This window comes from Cadophora gregata (assembly GCF_030347475.1).
Source record: "Cadophora gregata isolate MNR1 chromosome Unknown scaffold_15, whole genome shotgun sequence".
NCBI classification, from domain to species: Eukaryota; Fungi; Ascomycota; class Leotiomycetes; order Helotiales; family Ploettnerulaceae; genus Cadophora; species Cadophora gregata.
In genome coordinates this window covers 989,907-1,008,031 of record NW_026695938.1, presented here as the reverse complement: position 1 = coordinate 1,008,031, position 18,125 = coordinate 989,907, and the positions used below count along the sequence as shown (strand labels likewise).

The 18,125-nt window shown below is 36.5% G+C and overlaps 4 protein-coding genes across 4 annotated transcripts; 3 read left to right on the top strand and 1 right to left on the bottom strand.

Moving 5' to 3' along the window:
- Positions 1-219: 219 nt before the first annotated feature.
- On the top strand, positions 220-1,126 carry ONS95_004944 (uncharacterized protein; the record flags this gene model as incomplete). The annotated part of the gene is made up of 4 exons (XM_058498331.1): positions 220-418; positions 496-524; positions 574-711; positions 761-1,126. The coding sequence occupies 4 exons, from the start codon at positions 220-222 to the stop codon at positions 1,124-1,126; spliced, it is 732 nt and encodes a 243-aa protein (XP_058351845.1).
- A 546-nt stretch (positions 1,127-1,672) lies between these two features.
- Positions 1,673-2,827, top strand: ONS95_004943 (uncharacterized protein; the record flags this gene model as incomplete). Its single annotated transcript, XM_058498330.1, has 1 exon — positions 1,673-2,827. The coding sequence occupies one exon, from the start codon at positions 1,673-1,675 to the stop codon at positions 2,825-2,827; it is 1,155 nt and encodes a 384-aa protein (XP_058351844.1).
- A 263-nt stretch (positions 2,828-3,090) lies between these two features.
- Positions 3,091-4,015, bottom strand: ONS95_004942 (uncharacterized protein; the record flags this gene model as incomplete). The annotated part of the gene is made up of 2 exons (XM_058498329.1): positions 3,091-3,722; positions 3,817-4,015. The coding sequence occupies 2 exons, from the start codon at positions 4,013-4,015 to the stop codon at positions 3,091-3,093; spliced, it is 831 nt and encodes a 276-aa protein (XP_058351843.1).
- A 39-nt stretch (positions 4,016-4,054) lies between these two features.
- Positions 4,055-7,342, top strand: PUF6 (pumilio domain member 6). The gene is made up of 2 exons (XM_058498328.1): positions 4,055-4,409; positions 4,459-7,342. Exons 1-2 carry the CDS (start codon positions 4,064-4,066, stop codon positions 6,297-6,299), a joined length of 2,187 nt encoding a protein of 728 aa, XP_058351842.1. The 5' UTR covers positions 4,055-4,063; the 3' UTR covers positions 6,300-7,342.
- Positions 7,343-18,125: the final 10,783 nt, after the last annotated feature.

The following is an 18,125-nucleotide window of genomic DNA, read 5'->3' as shown; positions in this document are numbered from 1 at the left end:
CAGCAGGCTCGGGGGTCCAGGAGCAAGACGCTTAATCCCCCCTCCTTGCAAGTTTGTAAATAACGTCACGAGTGAGTGCATGTTGTTTTCGATCAGTACTCGAATATCCTCGGTTTCTCTTGTATATTTCTTCCGGATTTAATCCAAGCAATACATACAGACTTTCCAGAATTTGATTCAATTGATATCAACTCCGGCGCATCACTCTACATCCTCATAATGCCCATTAGAAACCCCTTTGCGAAGCGGCCCGATGTTCAGACTGGCCTGGCGCCGTACGAAGAAGGCATTCGACCGCTGTCGCAAAATGGAACTCGGCCTGCCTTCGAGAAAGTCGATACGACTGGATCAAGGGCATCGTCCGCCATGAGTATAAAGAGCGGGCAAAGTCAGGATCCTGTCGAGTACAAAATGTCTGGTATGCGCCGAGCACCCCGGCCGGATCGCCAGCAGCGAATATGGTGGAAATGTGGCTGATTGATTCTCGGGAAATAGTTGTCAACGACAGCGGTGTATATTTGCCTGTGGGTTCTCTGATGTAGATTGTTGGGACGATTGCTGATATCCTGTGAGCCATCCCCGCCAGAGAAGAAAGGGTTCTGGCCAAAGCGATCGCATCCATCTGGTACCTCGACGAATACCCGCAACAGCGAAGATATCGAGCCTTTTTCCATTTCGCGAGAGTCGTTTGACTCATATAGGAGGTCATTTGTAAGTTTTAGGCATGTTTTAACCGGTCTGCATTCTGACCACTTAACAGGACATATCCGCGAGATCCCCAGTAGTCGGACACGAGATTGGTCGACAGAGTCTTGATTCAGCTAGGTTACCCAGACTCCCCAGGTCAGCAATGAATGAGCGTCGATTCGAAAGACAACCACCAACAGCGGAGGAAGGTTTCGAAGACGTTGGATTGAATGACGAACAAGCCAAGCAGACGAAGAAGAAGGGATTCTTCTCGAAGTTCGGAGACAGCAACGCCGATTCCACCGCTCAGTCGCCTACTACTTCCAGATTCCACATTGGTGGGAGGAAAAGAGGACAGAGTGGTGTGGGGGAGGAGCTCGGCAACATACCACGGCCGGGGACAGCATCGTCCAAGGAAATCAACGAGGTCACTACATAGGCAATTTGATGGTTCGGGTTTGAGTTTGGCATTACCTGTACTCTTCACATTCTGTCATTTACTAGGGCTACAGGCGTTAAAGGATACGGCCATTCTGGCTAGACACGATCGTTAAAACAGCTTACTACAAAGTAGACTGAACGATGCGTCGTTCAGGATTTGATATCCATCTCATAATAATGGGAACGGATTGCCAGTCACCGATCCCTCGTCAGAATCGAGTCTTCTGCTTCAGGTACTCTACGAGTTAATCAGAATACAATTCCATGTGGTATAGTCAAGCACTTGCTTTCCTATTACAAAAGATCCTGTTCAGAAGAAACGAAATTCAACCACTCCACCAGTCTGTTCCTGAAGGTGTCATCAAGCAAGGTTTCATGCAGGGCTTTACTAGTATCAAGGCATTAAAAAGAGAGGGGTTCTCCCACAATCTTACGCTAGCAAGGAGCCCCCTCCAATCAACTTCGTCATCGCCTCCAGCCCACTTCCCGAGAAAATAATTTTGTCTCCAAAATCTCAGCCTTGTCCAGCAACGCGAAAAGAGCAATGGCCAAGACAAAACCAGGCAACAAGAAGTCCAAGAAAGAGAAGAAGTCAACCAATCCCTCAAAGACCACAATGTCTTCTCCCGCCGACCTTTTGGCGGACGCCGCGTTCGAGTTACAGAAAGGCAATATTGAGGGGTCAGTCAAGCCAGCATTGAAGGCACTGCGGCTACTCGATGAAGAGTCTCAAGAGGCACTTCTTGCACTCAACCTTTTGGGCGAGATACACGTTGAATTGGGCGATATTGATTCCGCGCGACAATACTTTCTCCAAGCTGCTACAATTGACGATGATGGTTCTGTTCCTGAAGAGCTCGGCGGCGGCGCAGAGAAGTTCCTCTGGCTGGCGCAATTGAGCGAGGAAGGTGGTCAAGATAGTGTCGATTGGTTTGAGAAAGGGGCCATGAGTCTGCGGTTACAGATCCAAGCTCTACTCGACAGTGGGAAGTTGAATGAGGAAGGGGAGGCAGCAAAGGCGGAGAAGACAAGGAAATTGGCTGTGGCGCTGTGTGGTGTCGTGGAAGTGTACATGACGGATCTGAGTTGGGAGGATGATGCAGAGCAAAAGTGTGAAGCGCTGGTTACGGAGGCTACCATGGTTGCGCCGCAATTTGCGGAGCCATGGCAGACGCTTGCCAATGTGAGAATTTCTCAGCAGAGGATGGATGATGCGAGGGCGGCGCTAAAAAGGAGTCTGGATCTGTGGAAAGATTTACCTCCTGAGAATACGATTGTCCCGGATTTCCCGACTCGAGTCAGTCTAGCTAGGCTGCTCATGGAAGCGGACATGGACGTTGAGGCTATTGAAGTGCTGGAACGTTTAGTCAGTGAGGACGACAGCAGTGTAGAAGTTTGGTATCTAGGCGGATGGGGACTGCACATCTTGGGAGAAAAGCAGAAAAATGGAGAGGTCAAGGTACAGGATGGTGACGGTGATAGCTGGAGAGTTTCGTGGATTTCAAGTCGGCAATGGCTTGATCAGAGTCTTCGGCTATTCAAGCAGCAAGACTACGAAGACGAGAGACTGGGAGAACATGCTAAAGAGTTACTTGCAAAGATCAATGCCGAACTTGGTGGAGTAGCTCCAGCAGAAGAGGAAGACGGGGATGACTCGAGCGATGGCAGCGATGAGGATGAAGAGATGGTCGGGGCATAAGAACCATGTGGCTGTCATCCCGGTTCTCATTGCAAGGCGTCACGGCGTTGGGTTTCAAAATCATGTTAGCGCCATTGGATCTTAGTTCAGATCCATTTATGAGTGTCAAGCACAAAAGAATCATGTAGAATTTCTATGTTCATTGACAAGCAAACAACATTGTCACAGTCTTAATCTTTACCCATCCAGAACGCCAGCAATGCAACTCCCCCATTCAATGCCCACAATGATATCCACGCTTTTGACCAATCCATCCATCCCCATCATGCCTCAACCTTGAGCTTCTCCACCTCAGCAGGTAACACATCATCATAATCTTCATCCTCTTCAATCTTGCCTGCCAGACCCCTCTCCCAAAGCTGCTTCCCTGTCAACTGCACCACCGTATCCTTTCCTCTATTCTTCTTTTTCTCCGCGGCCTCATCGGCCTCTTCCTCCCTCAGCTTCAACTCCTCCATCTCCTTTCTGAAGCCCTCCCTCCAACTCATGAATGTCTCCGGTGTCACTGGCGTGCCATGAAACTTCTTATTCTCTTCCTTCTCAGCAGCAAGTAGTCTCTCCTCATGCACTGCTCGCGCAGCTGCTTGTCGCTCGGCAATTAGTTGCTCCGCATTATCCTTCAAAGTCGAGTAGATGGTGAAGATCATGGCCATTCCCATATTCTCCTCGATTGTCTCTCTTAAGCTCTCGAGAAGCGCGTCTTTGTCCGAGGCAACGCTGAAGTAGGTATGGATTGGCGCATTTGGAGGTGGGAGGAGATCCAGCGTGGGAGGTTCTTCAGGGTAGTCTTCAGGATATTTGATCTGGAGAATAATGGTGGGGGGTTCTGATTCATCGTCTTCATCGTTCGTGATATCTAGTAGAACAGATATACGAAATTCTGTATCTGAGATATCTGTAGAATGGTGAGTACATTTGCCTGAGTTTATATTCTCCGCGTCGCGGGGTAGGTGGTGCAGGTGGTGCTTCGAGACACCGTGGAGACGCACCTTGTATTTCTTCTGGGAAGATACTATCGAGGACTTCCCTCTCCTCAATCTGTTCCTCTCTACCCATTTTGAGGGCTATGTCACGTATTCTCTCGTGCCAAACAGACAATTCGGCGATGAAATCTGGTGGTGGGGTTACAGGGCTAGCTCTAGTAGGTCTAGCGGCGATCTTGTAAAGCTCGATAAGAGAAAACTTCATACTTGAACTTCTGCCAGTTCAAAGAAATTTTTGTGGTAGTATTTCACAATGCCTTCAGCAACCACCACGAAGACTGCCTCGGCTGGCACGAAAAGGAAGTCAGCTCCTGTCAAGAATGTACACGTCAAAGAGAGCAAGAAGCCGAAAATTGACGTTGCGGTCAGGCCCGCACTAAAGAAAGGAAAGCCAGCCCCTGTGAAGAAGATCGAAGATTCGAGTGACGACGACTCTGATGATTCGGACTCGGACGGAGGGGTTCCTCTTGGTTATCAATTCAAGAAGAGTGGTTCGGACCAGGAAGAAGGCGAGGACGAGGAATCAAGTGACTTCGAGGAGCTTCCAAAGGCTGCTGACGGATTGCACCCAGACAGAGCAAAAGCTGTGGTAACAAATAGTAAGTGGCTCGTCATGAAGAGCTACTGTAAGGTCTAACATTGAATTAGGCCAATCATCTCGCGAGGCACATGCAAAGCAAAAGGCCCTGGCGCAAGAACGAAAGGCAGCGAAACCATTAGCTGACGAACTGGCCCGAACGAAGAAGATTTGGGAACGTCTGCGTCGGAAATCCCACGTTCCACTCGAAGAGCGAAAACAATTGGTTGGCGAACTGTTCGAGATCATCACTGGTAAGATCAAGGATTATGTTCTCAAGCACGACAGTGTTCGAGTTATTCAGACCGCCATCAAATATGCCAATGCAGAGCAGAGGAAGTTAATCGCGAAGGAACTCGCTGGATCATACCGCCAACTCGCAGAAAGCAGATACGCCAAGTTCTTAATCGGGAAGCTATTGGTACAGAATGACGACGAGATCAGAGATATAATCCTACCGGAGTTCTTTGGCCATGTTCGCAGACTCATCAAACACCCAGAGGCTTCCTGGATTCTCGACGATGTCTACCGAGGAGTGGCTACGCGACACCAAAAGGCGACCATACTTCGAGAGTGGTATGGCGCAGAGTTCGCATTGTTCCAGAAAGACAAGTCCGAGAAGATCACTGGAGACCTTGCTGACATTCTCGCTGTGGATGCCGGAAAGCGAGGTCCGATTATGCGATCTCTCCAGGAACTCATCAATCAGCTCATCCAGAAGAAGATGACTGGCTTCACGCTCCTTCACGATGCTATGCTCCAGTACTTTCTCAACGCCAAACAAGGCACTGAAGAGGTTACTGAGTATTTAGAGATCATCAAGGGTGATGAGGAAGGTGATTTACTCAAGAACTTAGCTTTTACAAGGTCTGGTTCGAGGGTGGTTTGCCTTGCTTTGGCTTACGGAACTGCCAAAGACCGAAAGCAAATCCTTAAGACCTATAAGGACACCTTACAGCTAATGGCTGGCGATCCAAATGCTCATATTGTCATCCTCACTGCCTTCGAGGTTATCGACGATACAGTGCTGACCGCGAAATCCATCTTCCCTGAATTGCTCAGCAAGGATAACGATAAGCAAGTGGAAAACATTGTATTCTTTGCAAACGATATCAATGCCCGTATCACTTTGCTATATCTTTTCCAAGGACGATCAAGAGCACTGTTCCCTGGAAGCCACTCAACCGATCTCGAGATCCTCGGGGAAGTTGACAAAGTCAGGTTCACGACTAGTAAGAAAGACCCCGAGATCAGACGGAGCGAATTGGTCAAGGCTCTGTCTCCAATTCTTCTAAAGGCCATCCCAGCCGCAGCATCAGAACTAGCCTCGACGAGTTTCGGGCTTCAATTCATGACTGAAGTTCTTCTTGCTGCCGAAGGTGATAAGACCGCGGCACTTGAGGCCATAGCCAAGACCGCCGCTGGAGACCCAACATACGTCCAACCCGGTGTTGCTGAGGGAGAACCTCAAATCGAACCGCCGTCCCATCTCGCCAGCACATCTCACGGCGGTAAGATGGTTAAATCCCTCATCGCAGGCGGCCGATACGACGCCAAGACGAAGGCCGTCGTACCTGTGGAGCCTGCCCTCAATTTCGCCGATATTCTGTACCCTAACATTAAAGATTATATCATTGAGTGGGCTACAGGATCAAGTTCTTTCGTTGTACTCGCTCTTCTCGAGTCACCTACCTTTTCACAGAAGGACGAGGTCTTGAAAGTTCTTAAGAAGAATAAGACGAAACTGCAAAAGGCAGCGACGGAAGAGACCACGGATCAGAAAGCGAGGAGGGAACTTGCGGCGATTGAGAAGGATTCAAAGGATGTCAAAGGGAAGACCAAAAAGTCGAAACCAATCAAGGAGAGGGAACTAGGGAATAAGGGATCAGCGCTTTTGTTGGCGATGATTTGATGGGTGGTAGATAGTTGTCATGTTAGTCTCACACCCTGCCTATCTGTCTATCTGTAATGATACCCTTGGTCATGACTTATCTGATCTGGTTGTTCTGTTTGTTTTTTTGTTTCATTGTTATCTCTGTTAAATCCGCTTATCCAGCTCCTTCTCACTACCAAAACTGTCCTGCCCAGTGGCATATCCTCTCCAACAACCACCCTGAGGAAGCTTTCGCTCTCAATTCCTCCCTTCGACCACCAACGTGTACCATTATCTTACAAGTCCTCCGGGATGCTATTCCATCCCGAGACGTCAGCTCTTCCCCTTTGTGTATATGCTTGAAACAAATATATCTTACACAAAGACCGCCTCAGCAGGTATTCATAAATGTTTTTCATCTTCTCAACCAAGTTGGTGGTGGTGGCGGTGACGATGACCCTCGTGCCCGTGTCAACAAGCTGGTGTAGGACGCCTTACTATGTTCCGGGATTCTGTTCTCCACCGGCATCTCAAACATAGGAATGGTCTTGAAACCGAGATCTCGAGACAAGGCGCGAGTGTGTTTCCTGTAGGACGGGCGAGGAGGGGTTGTGGGTGTGGTGTTGGTGTTGGTGTTGGTGAGCATGTTGCCGGTTGGAAAGAGAACGTTTGTTATTGGCTTATTTCTTCAAGGTCGGTGTTGGCTGGTGTGTGCGGAAAGAGATATTGAGCAAGAGTTACAGGCAGGTTGTGAGACGAGAAAGAATTGGGTGGTGAGTGAGTGAATTGCTGGCCGGCAGGTAATTAACGAGAGTAAGATGGCAGAAGACCGACCAGCGGAAAGAATGTATTCAAAAAAGAACGAGATCGACAATTCCCAAAAAGTAGCGAGAAGTGGTAGAAGAAGGGAACAGAACAAGATAAGTGGTTGGTGGACGCTGCTGTTTATATGACTTGTGTGAAGGAATCTGATAGACCCCTTGTTCTGCATCGTTTGGGCCAAGGTTGTAAGCTCGTCCCGTCAGCTCAGCTAATTAGGGTTGCACTATTAAATTTAATGGGGGGGTCATTAAATTTAATGCCAAGATTAATAGTCTTTAAGTATTAACTGTGAATTAACTGCTAAGGAACAGGCTCATTTCTCGCTTAGCTTATTTTAGCTAATCAGAGGCCTCTATTTACTTGAAAATCCCACCTGGATCTAAATCCCTTAAAATTGACTTTTCACCTATTTTATTAATATTATAACTCACTATAATACTTGTATAACGTGGTATAAACACTTAGCGTGCCTTTACAAATAGGTAAGCTAGCTTTAAGGATAAACATATAAAAGAATAATTCAGGAGATATAAAGACATTAAAGGATAAGATTAAGGGAAGTGTAAATACTATAAGTAGGAGAAATTATAGAATATTATAAAGATATAAAAGCTATATCTTATAAAGTGCGAGAAGTATAAGAAAGCTATAAAAGAGACTAGAAAAGATACTGAATCTTTACGGAAAAAATAACTATCTATCGCTGATTTTTACGATTTTAAAGATATAACTATAGATAAGCTTTTTGCCCTTGTTATATATACCTTTATAGTAAACTTCTCTATATTCTTAACTCTAAAATAGCAAGCTTTCTAGTATAAAATCAACTATAAGCCTCCTTATTATAATGCTTTTAGTAATTCCCTTCTTATAAGTTGCTATAATAAAATCAAGAACTTTATTTAAGGAATTACTAATATAGCTTTTTATATATAAATTATTAGTGATAAATCGTTAAATATCGGAAAGGTATACATTGAAAATATATCGTTTTTAGTTAGAGGAATATTATACTATTAGAAGAGTAAGGCAATTAGAGCTATTAAAGCTAGAGTAGAATAGATAGTTAAAAATATCGTTAAATACACTAATTTAATTACTAATAATACACTTCCTTACTAGACGAGTTTCTCTTCTGATACTTGTAGTACTTAACGAGCCGTCTAGAAAACTCTACCTTTAAAACTAGGTTATAGCTATATTATTTTGTTCTTATATAACTCTTATAGTATTTAGCTTATATTTAAGGATCTTTTATTTTTAGGAAAGGATAATAGGAGATAGTAAATTTACACTTAAATTAGAGCTTTTTTTAAGTCTGTTTTAAATGCTATTATATCCTTTTTTACTAAAAGTGATAAACAGCTCGCCTACTTTTATGATTTTATAGCTGTTAATAACGGTATTTATACTTTAATTTCTACTATACTAACACGTTAGGGAATATAATACTCTTAAGTTCAATCTATTACTAGGAGCTCTAAATCACTTTAATTATATGTAGATCGACTTAACGATAATAGTAATAACTTAGTGAGGATTAAATCCGAGCTAAAGCGAGACTACTTTAATTAGTAAAAGCTTACTTTGCTAAAGACCTTCTTAGAGCTAATCTATAACAAATAAAAGATATTTAAATTAAATTATACTACCTTTAATAAGGTATATTTTTAGTAGATAAGACTTAATCGTTATTTTTAAGATTATCGCGTTTTAAGTATAAGTAGCTAGTAGTAAGAGGTTGAAACTTATTACTTTTAAGAAGGTAAGGGTAAGTGGAACTATTATATGAATACGTAACTTCTTAATATTTACTTAGCTGCTTTTTTACTTTCCCTTAAGAATTAATACTATATTATTACTTTAAAGTAAGAGGATAATATAAATAACTTTATTTTAAATAAGATTAGAGAGGGAGGCTTTACGTAATAGATATAATATTATAATGTAGTGAGGTAGTATAGTTCTAGGTCGGAAGATAGTTAGCTTGTTCTATAAGGTTATATAGATAGGCGCGATAGCGTGTAATAAATATATTATCTTCTCTCTCCTACTCTTACTACTTATTTAGTTAGTAGTCCTTTATATCCCTGCTTACTATACACTTTAATAGCACTACCTTACTTCTTTATATTAGTAACTTACGTAGGGAACTAGAAGTAAAGCAGAGGAATAGTTAGGATATAACTAAGCTAGTAGTAAAAGTAGGAATTAGAATTTTATTACTTAGTAACTTAGTTATAATAATAGATAGATATATAGGAAATAGCTAGAAAAAAGGGGCTTAGGGAGCTTCTATTCAGCGGATAAGATATTAGGAAATAGCGGAATATAAGTAGAGAGAGCTAAGGAGGTATAGAAGGGAAAGTTATTATAATAAGCTTAGAAGATAAAGTTACTATAGTAATAGAGAAAGTTTATATAAGAAAAATAAGTAAGGAATAGATAAATATAAAAAGAAAGTAAGTCTAATATAAAAAAGGGGCCTAAAGTAGGGCGAAAAAGGGATATAAGAAAAAGAGGTTAAGGAGGTTAGAGTAGTTAGGGGAGCTAAGTCTAGAGGTTATAAGAAGTATAATTACTACGCTTCTACTAGTAACTCTAGCACTTTTAACTCTAGTAATATTAGGTATACTATACCTTATAAGTAGGTACTAAAGGTTTAAATCGTTTACTAAATTCCCTAATATAACTATATTTCTAGGAGATCCTAAGAACTAGAGAACACTAGGTATAAAGGAAAGTAATATAGTAGAATATATTTAAGTCCGGGAGAAAAGCTATTAAGAATTAAGGACTACGAATTCTAGGATAGTAGAAGTTAGGTATATTTCAGTTATACCGGCCCCGGGTATACTAGGCGCGCTATACTTTAAGAGAGCTAATATTACAGAGTTCTTAGAATAGTATACTAATTAGTATAATAACGCTTAATTAAAAGATACGAACTGAATTAAATAGCTTCCTTAATATTATAATCTTACTATTAGTTAGTATATTAAGACGCTACTAGAGTAAACGAGTAAGAATTAGGAAGAGCTAGTAGTCTCTCTTTTAGAGGAGTATAAGGATTAGGATACTTTTTAATAGATAAACTCCTGATTATTCCTTAAGGCTCTAAAGTTAAAACCGCGAACTATAGAAAGTGATATAAAGTAGTTTATTTAATAATTCACTACAATATCAGCTACCCTAGTAAAAAGAGACTAGTTAGAAAATTATATTCAGGGAATATAGTTCTTAAATAAGCTACTAGGGGATATTCGTAGGAAAGTAATATATAAGAATAAGATTAATATTAATAAGCCGGGTATAATTAAGTTTAACGACTTAGTTAAGATAGCTACTAAGATTTATATATCTAATAAGATAGTCTAAGAGTTTTCTAATAATCACACGAAATAAGAAAGCTTTAATAAATTAGTAGATTCGCTTAGCTAAGTACTTATTACCTTTAAGGCAGAGAGTTAGCTAGTTCCCCCTATTATTAGCTTAAAAACTATATCTATAGAAGTAGTAGAGGAGATAACCTAGGTATTTAACGCGCTAGCGCTAGCTATAAGAGTATCGCGGGCTCCGTAAGTACCCGGGGGAAAATTAGGATTTAACTTACTTAGTAAGGGAAATTAGTTAGGAGCTTACTTAGTAAGACCTAGTAGTTAAGTTAATTTATCTAGACTACTATAGAAGGCTTACTCGGGCTAACCCTAGCGTTTAAATAACTTACTAATTAGAGTATATATAGTAAGTACTTATAAGGATCGCTAGAACTAATATTTCTACTATTTAGAAAATATGTATTTCCGTAGGAACTACTTAGACTTCCTAATAGATATAGAAAAAGGGCTTATATATAACTATCAGGGCTAGATATATTATAAATATGTAAGTAGCAGGGGATAGTTAGTTAAGTAATATAAGGGGGTCCTAGTAATAGAGAGTATACGAGCTAGTTAGAGAGGAACCTCGATACAAGGAACTAATAAGAGATAAGCTAAGGGGAGTAGTTTAATAGTATAGCTAATATAAGTACTATAGTACCCTATAAATAAGGCTAAACCTGCGAAAGTAATAGTAGTAAAGGTAATAACTTAGGATAAGTCGGATATTAAAGAAGATAAGAGGGACTAAGAAGCTATAGGAATATCAGGGGCTAGAAGTAAAAAACTAAAAAGCGGAAAAGATAATAAATAAGTAAACTCTAGGAAAGTATTAAAAAGGCGAGTTAAGAAGGAAAAGGACTTAGTAGCTCTAAAAGTTCTATAACTTAGAAAGTAGAAGTAGAAGAATCTAATTAAAAGGGTATTAGAGGAAAGAGTATAGTAAAGAGAGATTATTAAAGAAATAAAAATAAATAAGGAGTAGACTAAGAAATTAAAGAAAGTTAATCCGAGAGTTACTAGAAAGGTAAAGTAGTACCTAGATATCCTAAAGTAAAGGGCGTAGCTTCTAGAGCTATTAAATAAGGTCCTAGATAACGAACTAAAGGGTATTACTAGTAGGGAAGTACTCACGTGCTTTAAGCTCTTATAGAAACTACTTTTTAAAAACATAGCTATAATAAAGTTACTTTAGACCTCTAAGGGAGGAGTTAGAGGTAATTAGACTAACTTAGTATTAAGAAAGTCAGCGGGGGTAAAGGAGATATTAAAGGACTCCTAAGTCTTAGTAATTAAGAGCCTAAAGGTTAAAGTCTAACTAAGCTCTCTAATTATAATAGCGCTTATTAATTATAAATCAGAGGCTAATCTAATAACTTCTATAATTACCTTAAAAGCCGGGCTCCCTATTTGACCTAACTTTAATCTTAGAATAATAAGCTACTTAGGGGAGTAAAAGAAGTTCAAGGGGTTATATAAGGGAGTCACTATAGAGATCGGAAGTATCTTAATAGCAGGGAGTTTTTTTACTTTAGTGTAAGCAGAGAATAATATAATCTTAAGATAACCCTTTATTATAGTAAGTCTCTTATTATTTTCTTATAGTAGAGGTTATTAGTTTACTATAGTTATAAATAATAACCGAACTAAGTAAGTTATAATAAAAGTCGCGGATTTAATAGGGTCTTATATTAAATCGGATATTTTCCTAGAAAACGCTTAGCTAAGGCTATAGTAGTAAGTAGTTCTAGTAATAGATCTACTAAAGGGAGGAGCGAGTTAATTAGTATATTTAACTTACTTAGCGGAGGAAAAGTAAAAGTATTTTCAGCTATAGTATTTATTAAGCTTAATAGGGAAGGAGATAAGGATATAATTCTTTTAAGAAGTACGGATTTAGTTACACTTTTATAAGTAAAAAGGGTTTTTCTTACTATTAGAGTTTAAAGTACTTATAAGAAGAAAGCTAATAAGGTTATTCTGATTTAAGAGGGAATTTCAGATAAGTTGAAGCTAGAGAGAAAGCTAGACTAGAAGTAGAGGCGATTATAATAAGAGAGAGTTAAAAGGCCTGTTAAACTACCTTATGAATTTAATAAGTAGATAACCCTAAAGTTCTTAGAGTTACTATATAAGATAAGGTTAATACTAGAAAAAATAAAAGGGATAATAATTAGAGGAGGATTATAGCTATAAGAATATAAGCTTTTAAAGGAAATATTATATAAGCGCGAGGCTATAATAATATTTAACTTCTTTAAATATAGAAAGATATATAAAGATATCTGCTTACCGTAGGAAATTCGTATAGTTCTATATAAAGCTTAGTAGGCACTTAGATTCCTGGTATTAAAATATCTATATAAATATATTAAGGATATACTTATAAAGAGGCTTAAGGCTAGTACCTTAGAATATAGCTATAGATTATATAGGAATTAGTAGTTTTTAGTTAAGAAAAAGAGTAGAGTGTATTAGATAGTAAATACTATAATAAAGTATAATATAGTAATAATTCGGAACACTAACTTACTACCTAATATTAAGGAAATATCAGAAGATTTTACAGGGTATATAATTACCTCTCTAATAGACTTCTTTTCCGGGTATAATTAGGTTATTTTATACTTAAATAGCAGAGACCTAACTACGTTCTAAATACTACTTAATCTCCTTTATTATACTACCTTAGTTTAAGGGGCAACTAACTCTATTATATAATTTTATAGGGTTAGAAAAGTAATTCTAAAGGACTACGAGCTTAAGAGAGCTAGGATATTTATTAATAATATTCCTATCTTAGGCCCTTACTTAAAATATAATAATAAAGAGGTTAAGCTTAGTATTTAAAGATATATCTTAAAGTACTTTATTAATTTAGATATAGTCCTAGCTAATATAGAGAAGGCGAGGGCTATAATTAGCTTTAAGTTATAGTTCGGGGTTAATAGCCTAAAGTTAGTAAGTTATATCTATACTATAGAAAGCAGGTCACTAGATAGTAAAAAAATAATAAAAATACTTAACTAATAGGAATATTAAAATATAACTAAAGTTAAGGTGTTTCTTAGAGTCTATAGCTACTACTATATCTAAATTATTAACTATACTAGAAAAGCTAAGCTGCTATACCTTTTACTCTAAAAAGAAGTAGAGTAGAAATTTAAGGATATTGAAAAGTTTATAATAAATATATTAAAGTTAGCTCTAATAATAGCCTTAGCGCTAGTAAAGCTAGATATCTCTAAAGAAAGCGGCGAAGTAATTCTAGTAGTAGATATAAGCTTATAGAGATAAGGGATAGTCTTAATATAGCTAGATTATAACTTTAAGCGTTATCTTATTAGGTATAATAGCGGAGTATAAATAGCCGCGAAAAGAAACTATAATATTACTAAGAGGGAGTATTATAGAGTTTTAAAGGTATTAAAGAAGGTTCACGGGGTCCTAATTAGCTACTACTTTATCCTGGAAATAGATATTATAGTTCTAGTTATATAGCTTAATTAAAGGGCGTTAGACTTACTTAAGGCTCTAGTTATAAGATAGATTACTTAGATATGCCTTTTCGATTTCGAAGTATATTATATACTAGGAACTAAGTATACTATAGTAGATAAGCTATCTAAGTAGCTAGCTACTTAGAAGGAGTTAGATACTAAAGCTCTAGAAGAGGATATTAATAACTTTATAAATACTTAGTTTAGCTAAGTTAAAGTTAGTATCTAGACTAAAAGAGTAACTTCTTACTTATAAAAGGTATAGAGTTTAGATTCTAGGCTTATTATAAAGTATCTTCTTATATTAAAGTAGCTAAGTAAAGTTAACCCTAAGGACTTCAGGGGATTTAAGTAGTAAGCCCTAAATTATATAGTTTAGAATAGAGTTCTATATTACTATACTAATAAGGGTCTTCTAATAAGAAGAGTCGTAAATAGTAAAAGGGAGTAGTAAATAATCCTTAAATCCTTTTATAAAGATATAAGCTATAAAGGATAGGAGAATACTTACTAGAAAGTTACGGAAAAGTATTTCTAAGACTTACTATACTTAGATATAAAAGCTTATATAGTAATATATAAAGCTTATTAACTTCGGGACTCTACTAAGATAGAAGAAGCGCTTTATCTTATATAAACTAGCGCTCTATAAGCTAAAGTAGGAATAGATATAATATATTTACTACTAAAGCGAGGAAAGTACTACTTAGTTATAGTATAGGATAATCTATCTAAGTAGGTTAAAGCTAAAGCCCTAGTAAATATAACTTTAGTAGCTATTATAGATTTCCTTTAAGAAGATATAATATATCACTATAGGATCTTTAGAAAGCTAGTTATAAATAAGGGGCCGGAAAATAAGAAGTAAGTAAAAAAGCTTACTTGGAAATATAAGATCTGAAGAGTAATAATATTAGCCTATTATACTCTAGTAAATAGAATAATAGAGCAGGGTTATAAACCTATTATAAATACCTTAGTGAAGATAACAGATAAGGGGATAAGTAATTAAGTTAGAAATCTATATATAGTACTTTTAGTAGACTACTATATAATAAAAGAAATAATTAAGTATATACTATTTTAGATATAGTATAAGTCAGAGGTAGTTCTATTAGTTGAAATAGGAGTCCTTACTTAAAAGGTTATAGATTAGGAGAATACTTAGATAGAAGTAGAGACTCTAGCTCTTTATATAAAGCAGATTTAAATTAGGGATAAAGATTTAAAGAAGGTAACTACGAAGTAATATAGGATATAAGTAATAAGTAAGGATAGGTTTAATACTAATTAGCAGATTCGTTAAGCGGAAATTAAAATTAGTGATATTATTCTACTATATAATACTAAATAAGAAGTTAATATATCTTCTAAACTAAAGCTTAGCTACTAATAGCTTAACTTATATAAGATTAATATAGCTATTATAGAGAAAGGAATATATATACTCTTAGAACTCTATAATACTTAACTTAGCGGTATATTTTTAGGGAATTAACTTAAAGTCTTTTAAAAAAGGGACTTTATCTAGGAACTAGTTAAAGTTAGTGAGAAGTTTAATAATTCTAAACCTAAAGATCTAAGTAAAAGGGAGGGCGTAGTAGCTAGTAATATAGAGAGTAACTCAGGAAGTGATATCTTAAGTACTATACTAGTAATAAGGAGGTAAGCTGGAGTAGAAAGAGACCTCTAAGAATAGGAGAAAAAGCAGGTGATAATTCCGGAAGGCCGGTATATAGTTATTATAATTAGGCCGCTAAGCCGCGAGATAATTTAACTCACTTAGTAAAGGAAATAAGGTAATAAGAATTCCCGAGGAAACTAGGAATTTTAGGTAAGAGATATAAGTTATATTTATTTACTAAGTAAAGAAATAAGTAAAGTTAAATATTATTAAATCCTATCTATTAACTACTTATAATAATATTAGAGTTAAACTAAGAGAAAAGGAAACAAGTAGTATCACAAGTAGTACTTAGAGTAGTTATTATATAAAGAAATCAAAGAAAATAATCGCTCTAAATACTAATTATATAACTGAATAAATCTATATGAATAATAAATATAGTAGTAAGAGGGACCTATTAGACTAGGGAGATAGTATCCTTAGCTATTTTATTATTATTAGTGTCTATTTCTTCACTACCTTTACTATTACTATTATTATTAGTACTATAGCTAGCTAAGAGAGGAAAGTACTTACTTATAGTAGCTAGGTAAGCTAAGGAAGAACTACTTAGTGCGCTACGCTTAGTAAGAATAGCTTTAGTAATAATTTAATAAATATATCCTTTAAAGTAAGTTATATAATAATATTTACTATTAATATCTTAGGCGAGGGCGCTACTAATATAACTAATATACTTAAGATTAAAGTATATCTAATAAGTAATAGGGTAAGACTAAGTATTAGTAGGGTTAGAAGTACTCTTATTACAGGGGTATTACTAGGAGTACTTATTAAAGAGTAACTTAATCTTAGGAGGATAGCTAGTAATAAAAGTAAAAGTAGTTATAATAGCTTTATAATAAAGGCGAGCTTAGCGTAATTTAATAGTAGTTTCAGAAGTAGTCTTAGGAGCTTAATACTTAGTAGATCTCTTCTTCTTCTTTTTCTCGGAATAGTTACTATTATCCTTATTCTTAATATTATTAATATTAGTATAAACTTTAGTATCCTTATCGCTATTAATAGCCTTCTCTAGAGAGAGAGTAGTCTTAGAGGACTAAGTAACTTAGAATAAGATTTTCTTAGAGATTATAAGAGTAGAGGTAGTAATAATAGATATAAGCTTATATTTAATAGTAAAGGTATTATTTTTATCAGAATTATCCTAATCTAGGGCGTTATTCATATACTTATTAGTATTCTTCGACTTCTTTATAAAAGAGGTCTCCTTCTTAGTAAGCTTCTCTTTCTTAATAGTATTCTTAATACAAATAGTACTAAGAGTAGAAAGGTCTTTAGAAGATAAGCTAGGAGTCTTTATAGGTAAGTTAATCGAAAGCTTAGACTTAATATACTTCCGTAATTCTTTTTTCTTATAATTATTAAGAAAGTAACTACTACTAAATAAGTACTTATTACGCTACTACTTATAACTATTATACTCCTTTATAAAGATAAAAGTCAGGTCTGAAGTATCTGTATTAGATCCTATAGTAATACTACTATAAAGAGGTATATTATTAAACTCTATAATAAGGTTATCCGGACTAAGGAAAGTATAACTTATAGACTTCTGACTAGAATATATATAAAGATATAAGAGAAAATTAATCCTCTACTTATTAGATACTTCTATCTTAGTAAAGACCTACTTATTAAAAGTAAGAACTAGAAGACTAACTATATAATCTAATAAACGTATAATCTTATTAGCTCGGATAGCTACTACAATATCCTAGATATAAACTATACTAGGGGTTAAGCTATATAAAGAACGCTCTAAGATATATTAAGTAGAGATAATCTTTAGAAGTAACGCTATAGTAATAGAAGTGATAGAGGTATAAGTTAAGAGTATAGAAAACATAAGAAAGATAATAAAGTATAAAGATAGTAATAATAGTATAAGAAGAAGAGGTAACTATAGAAAAATAGTTATTAAAGGAAAAAGGAAAATTTAAAAAAATAAAAGCGCGAGAGGGTTTTTATATTAAGCGAATAGTAGTAGTAAGGCTATAGAAAAGGTGAATTTAGTAGAAAGAAGCGTAAGATAGCGAATAAAAAAGTGAATTTTAAAGAAGAAAGGTGAAAAAAGCAGAGAAGTTACTAGTTATTTATTATATATTAGTTACTAGTAAGTAGCGCGATAATACGATTAGAGAAATAGTAAGCTATAAGCTATTAAGCGAGGTATAAGAGCCTTTAGGAAGGGATTTAAGGCGCTAGGGATTTTTTCTAATTCGAAACTTTTAACTTTCTTTAAAAAAAAAAATAATAACTTCCTTATATTCCGCGCTATAACAACTAAATCACTATATAGATATAATAGTTTACTATAGATAATAAGAGAGATATAAGTATAAGCCTAGTTAAAGTGCCTACGGAAGATAAATTACTAGCCTTTATTAATTTTAATAAGGTAGTTATATACTTAGATAAGATCTTACTATAAGACTAGTATAATACCTAGTTAAAGGTCCTAGAGACTATAATA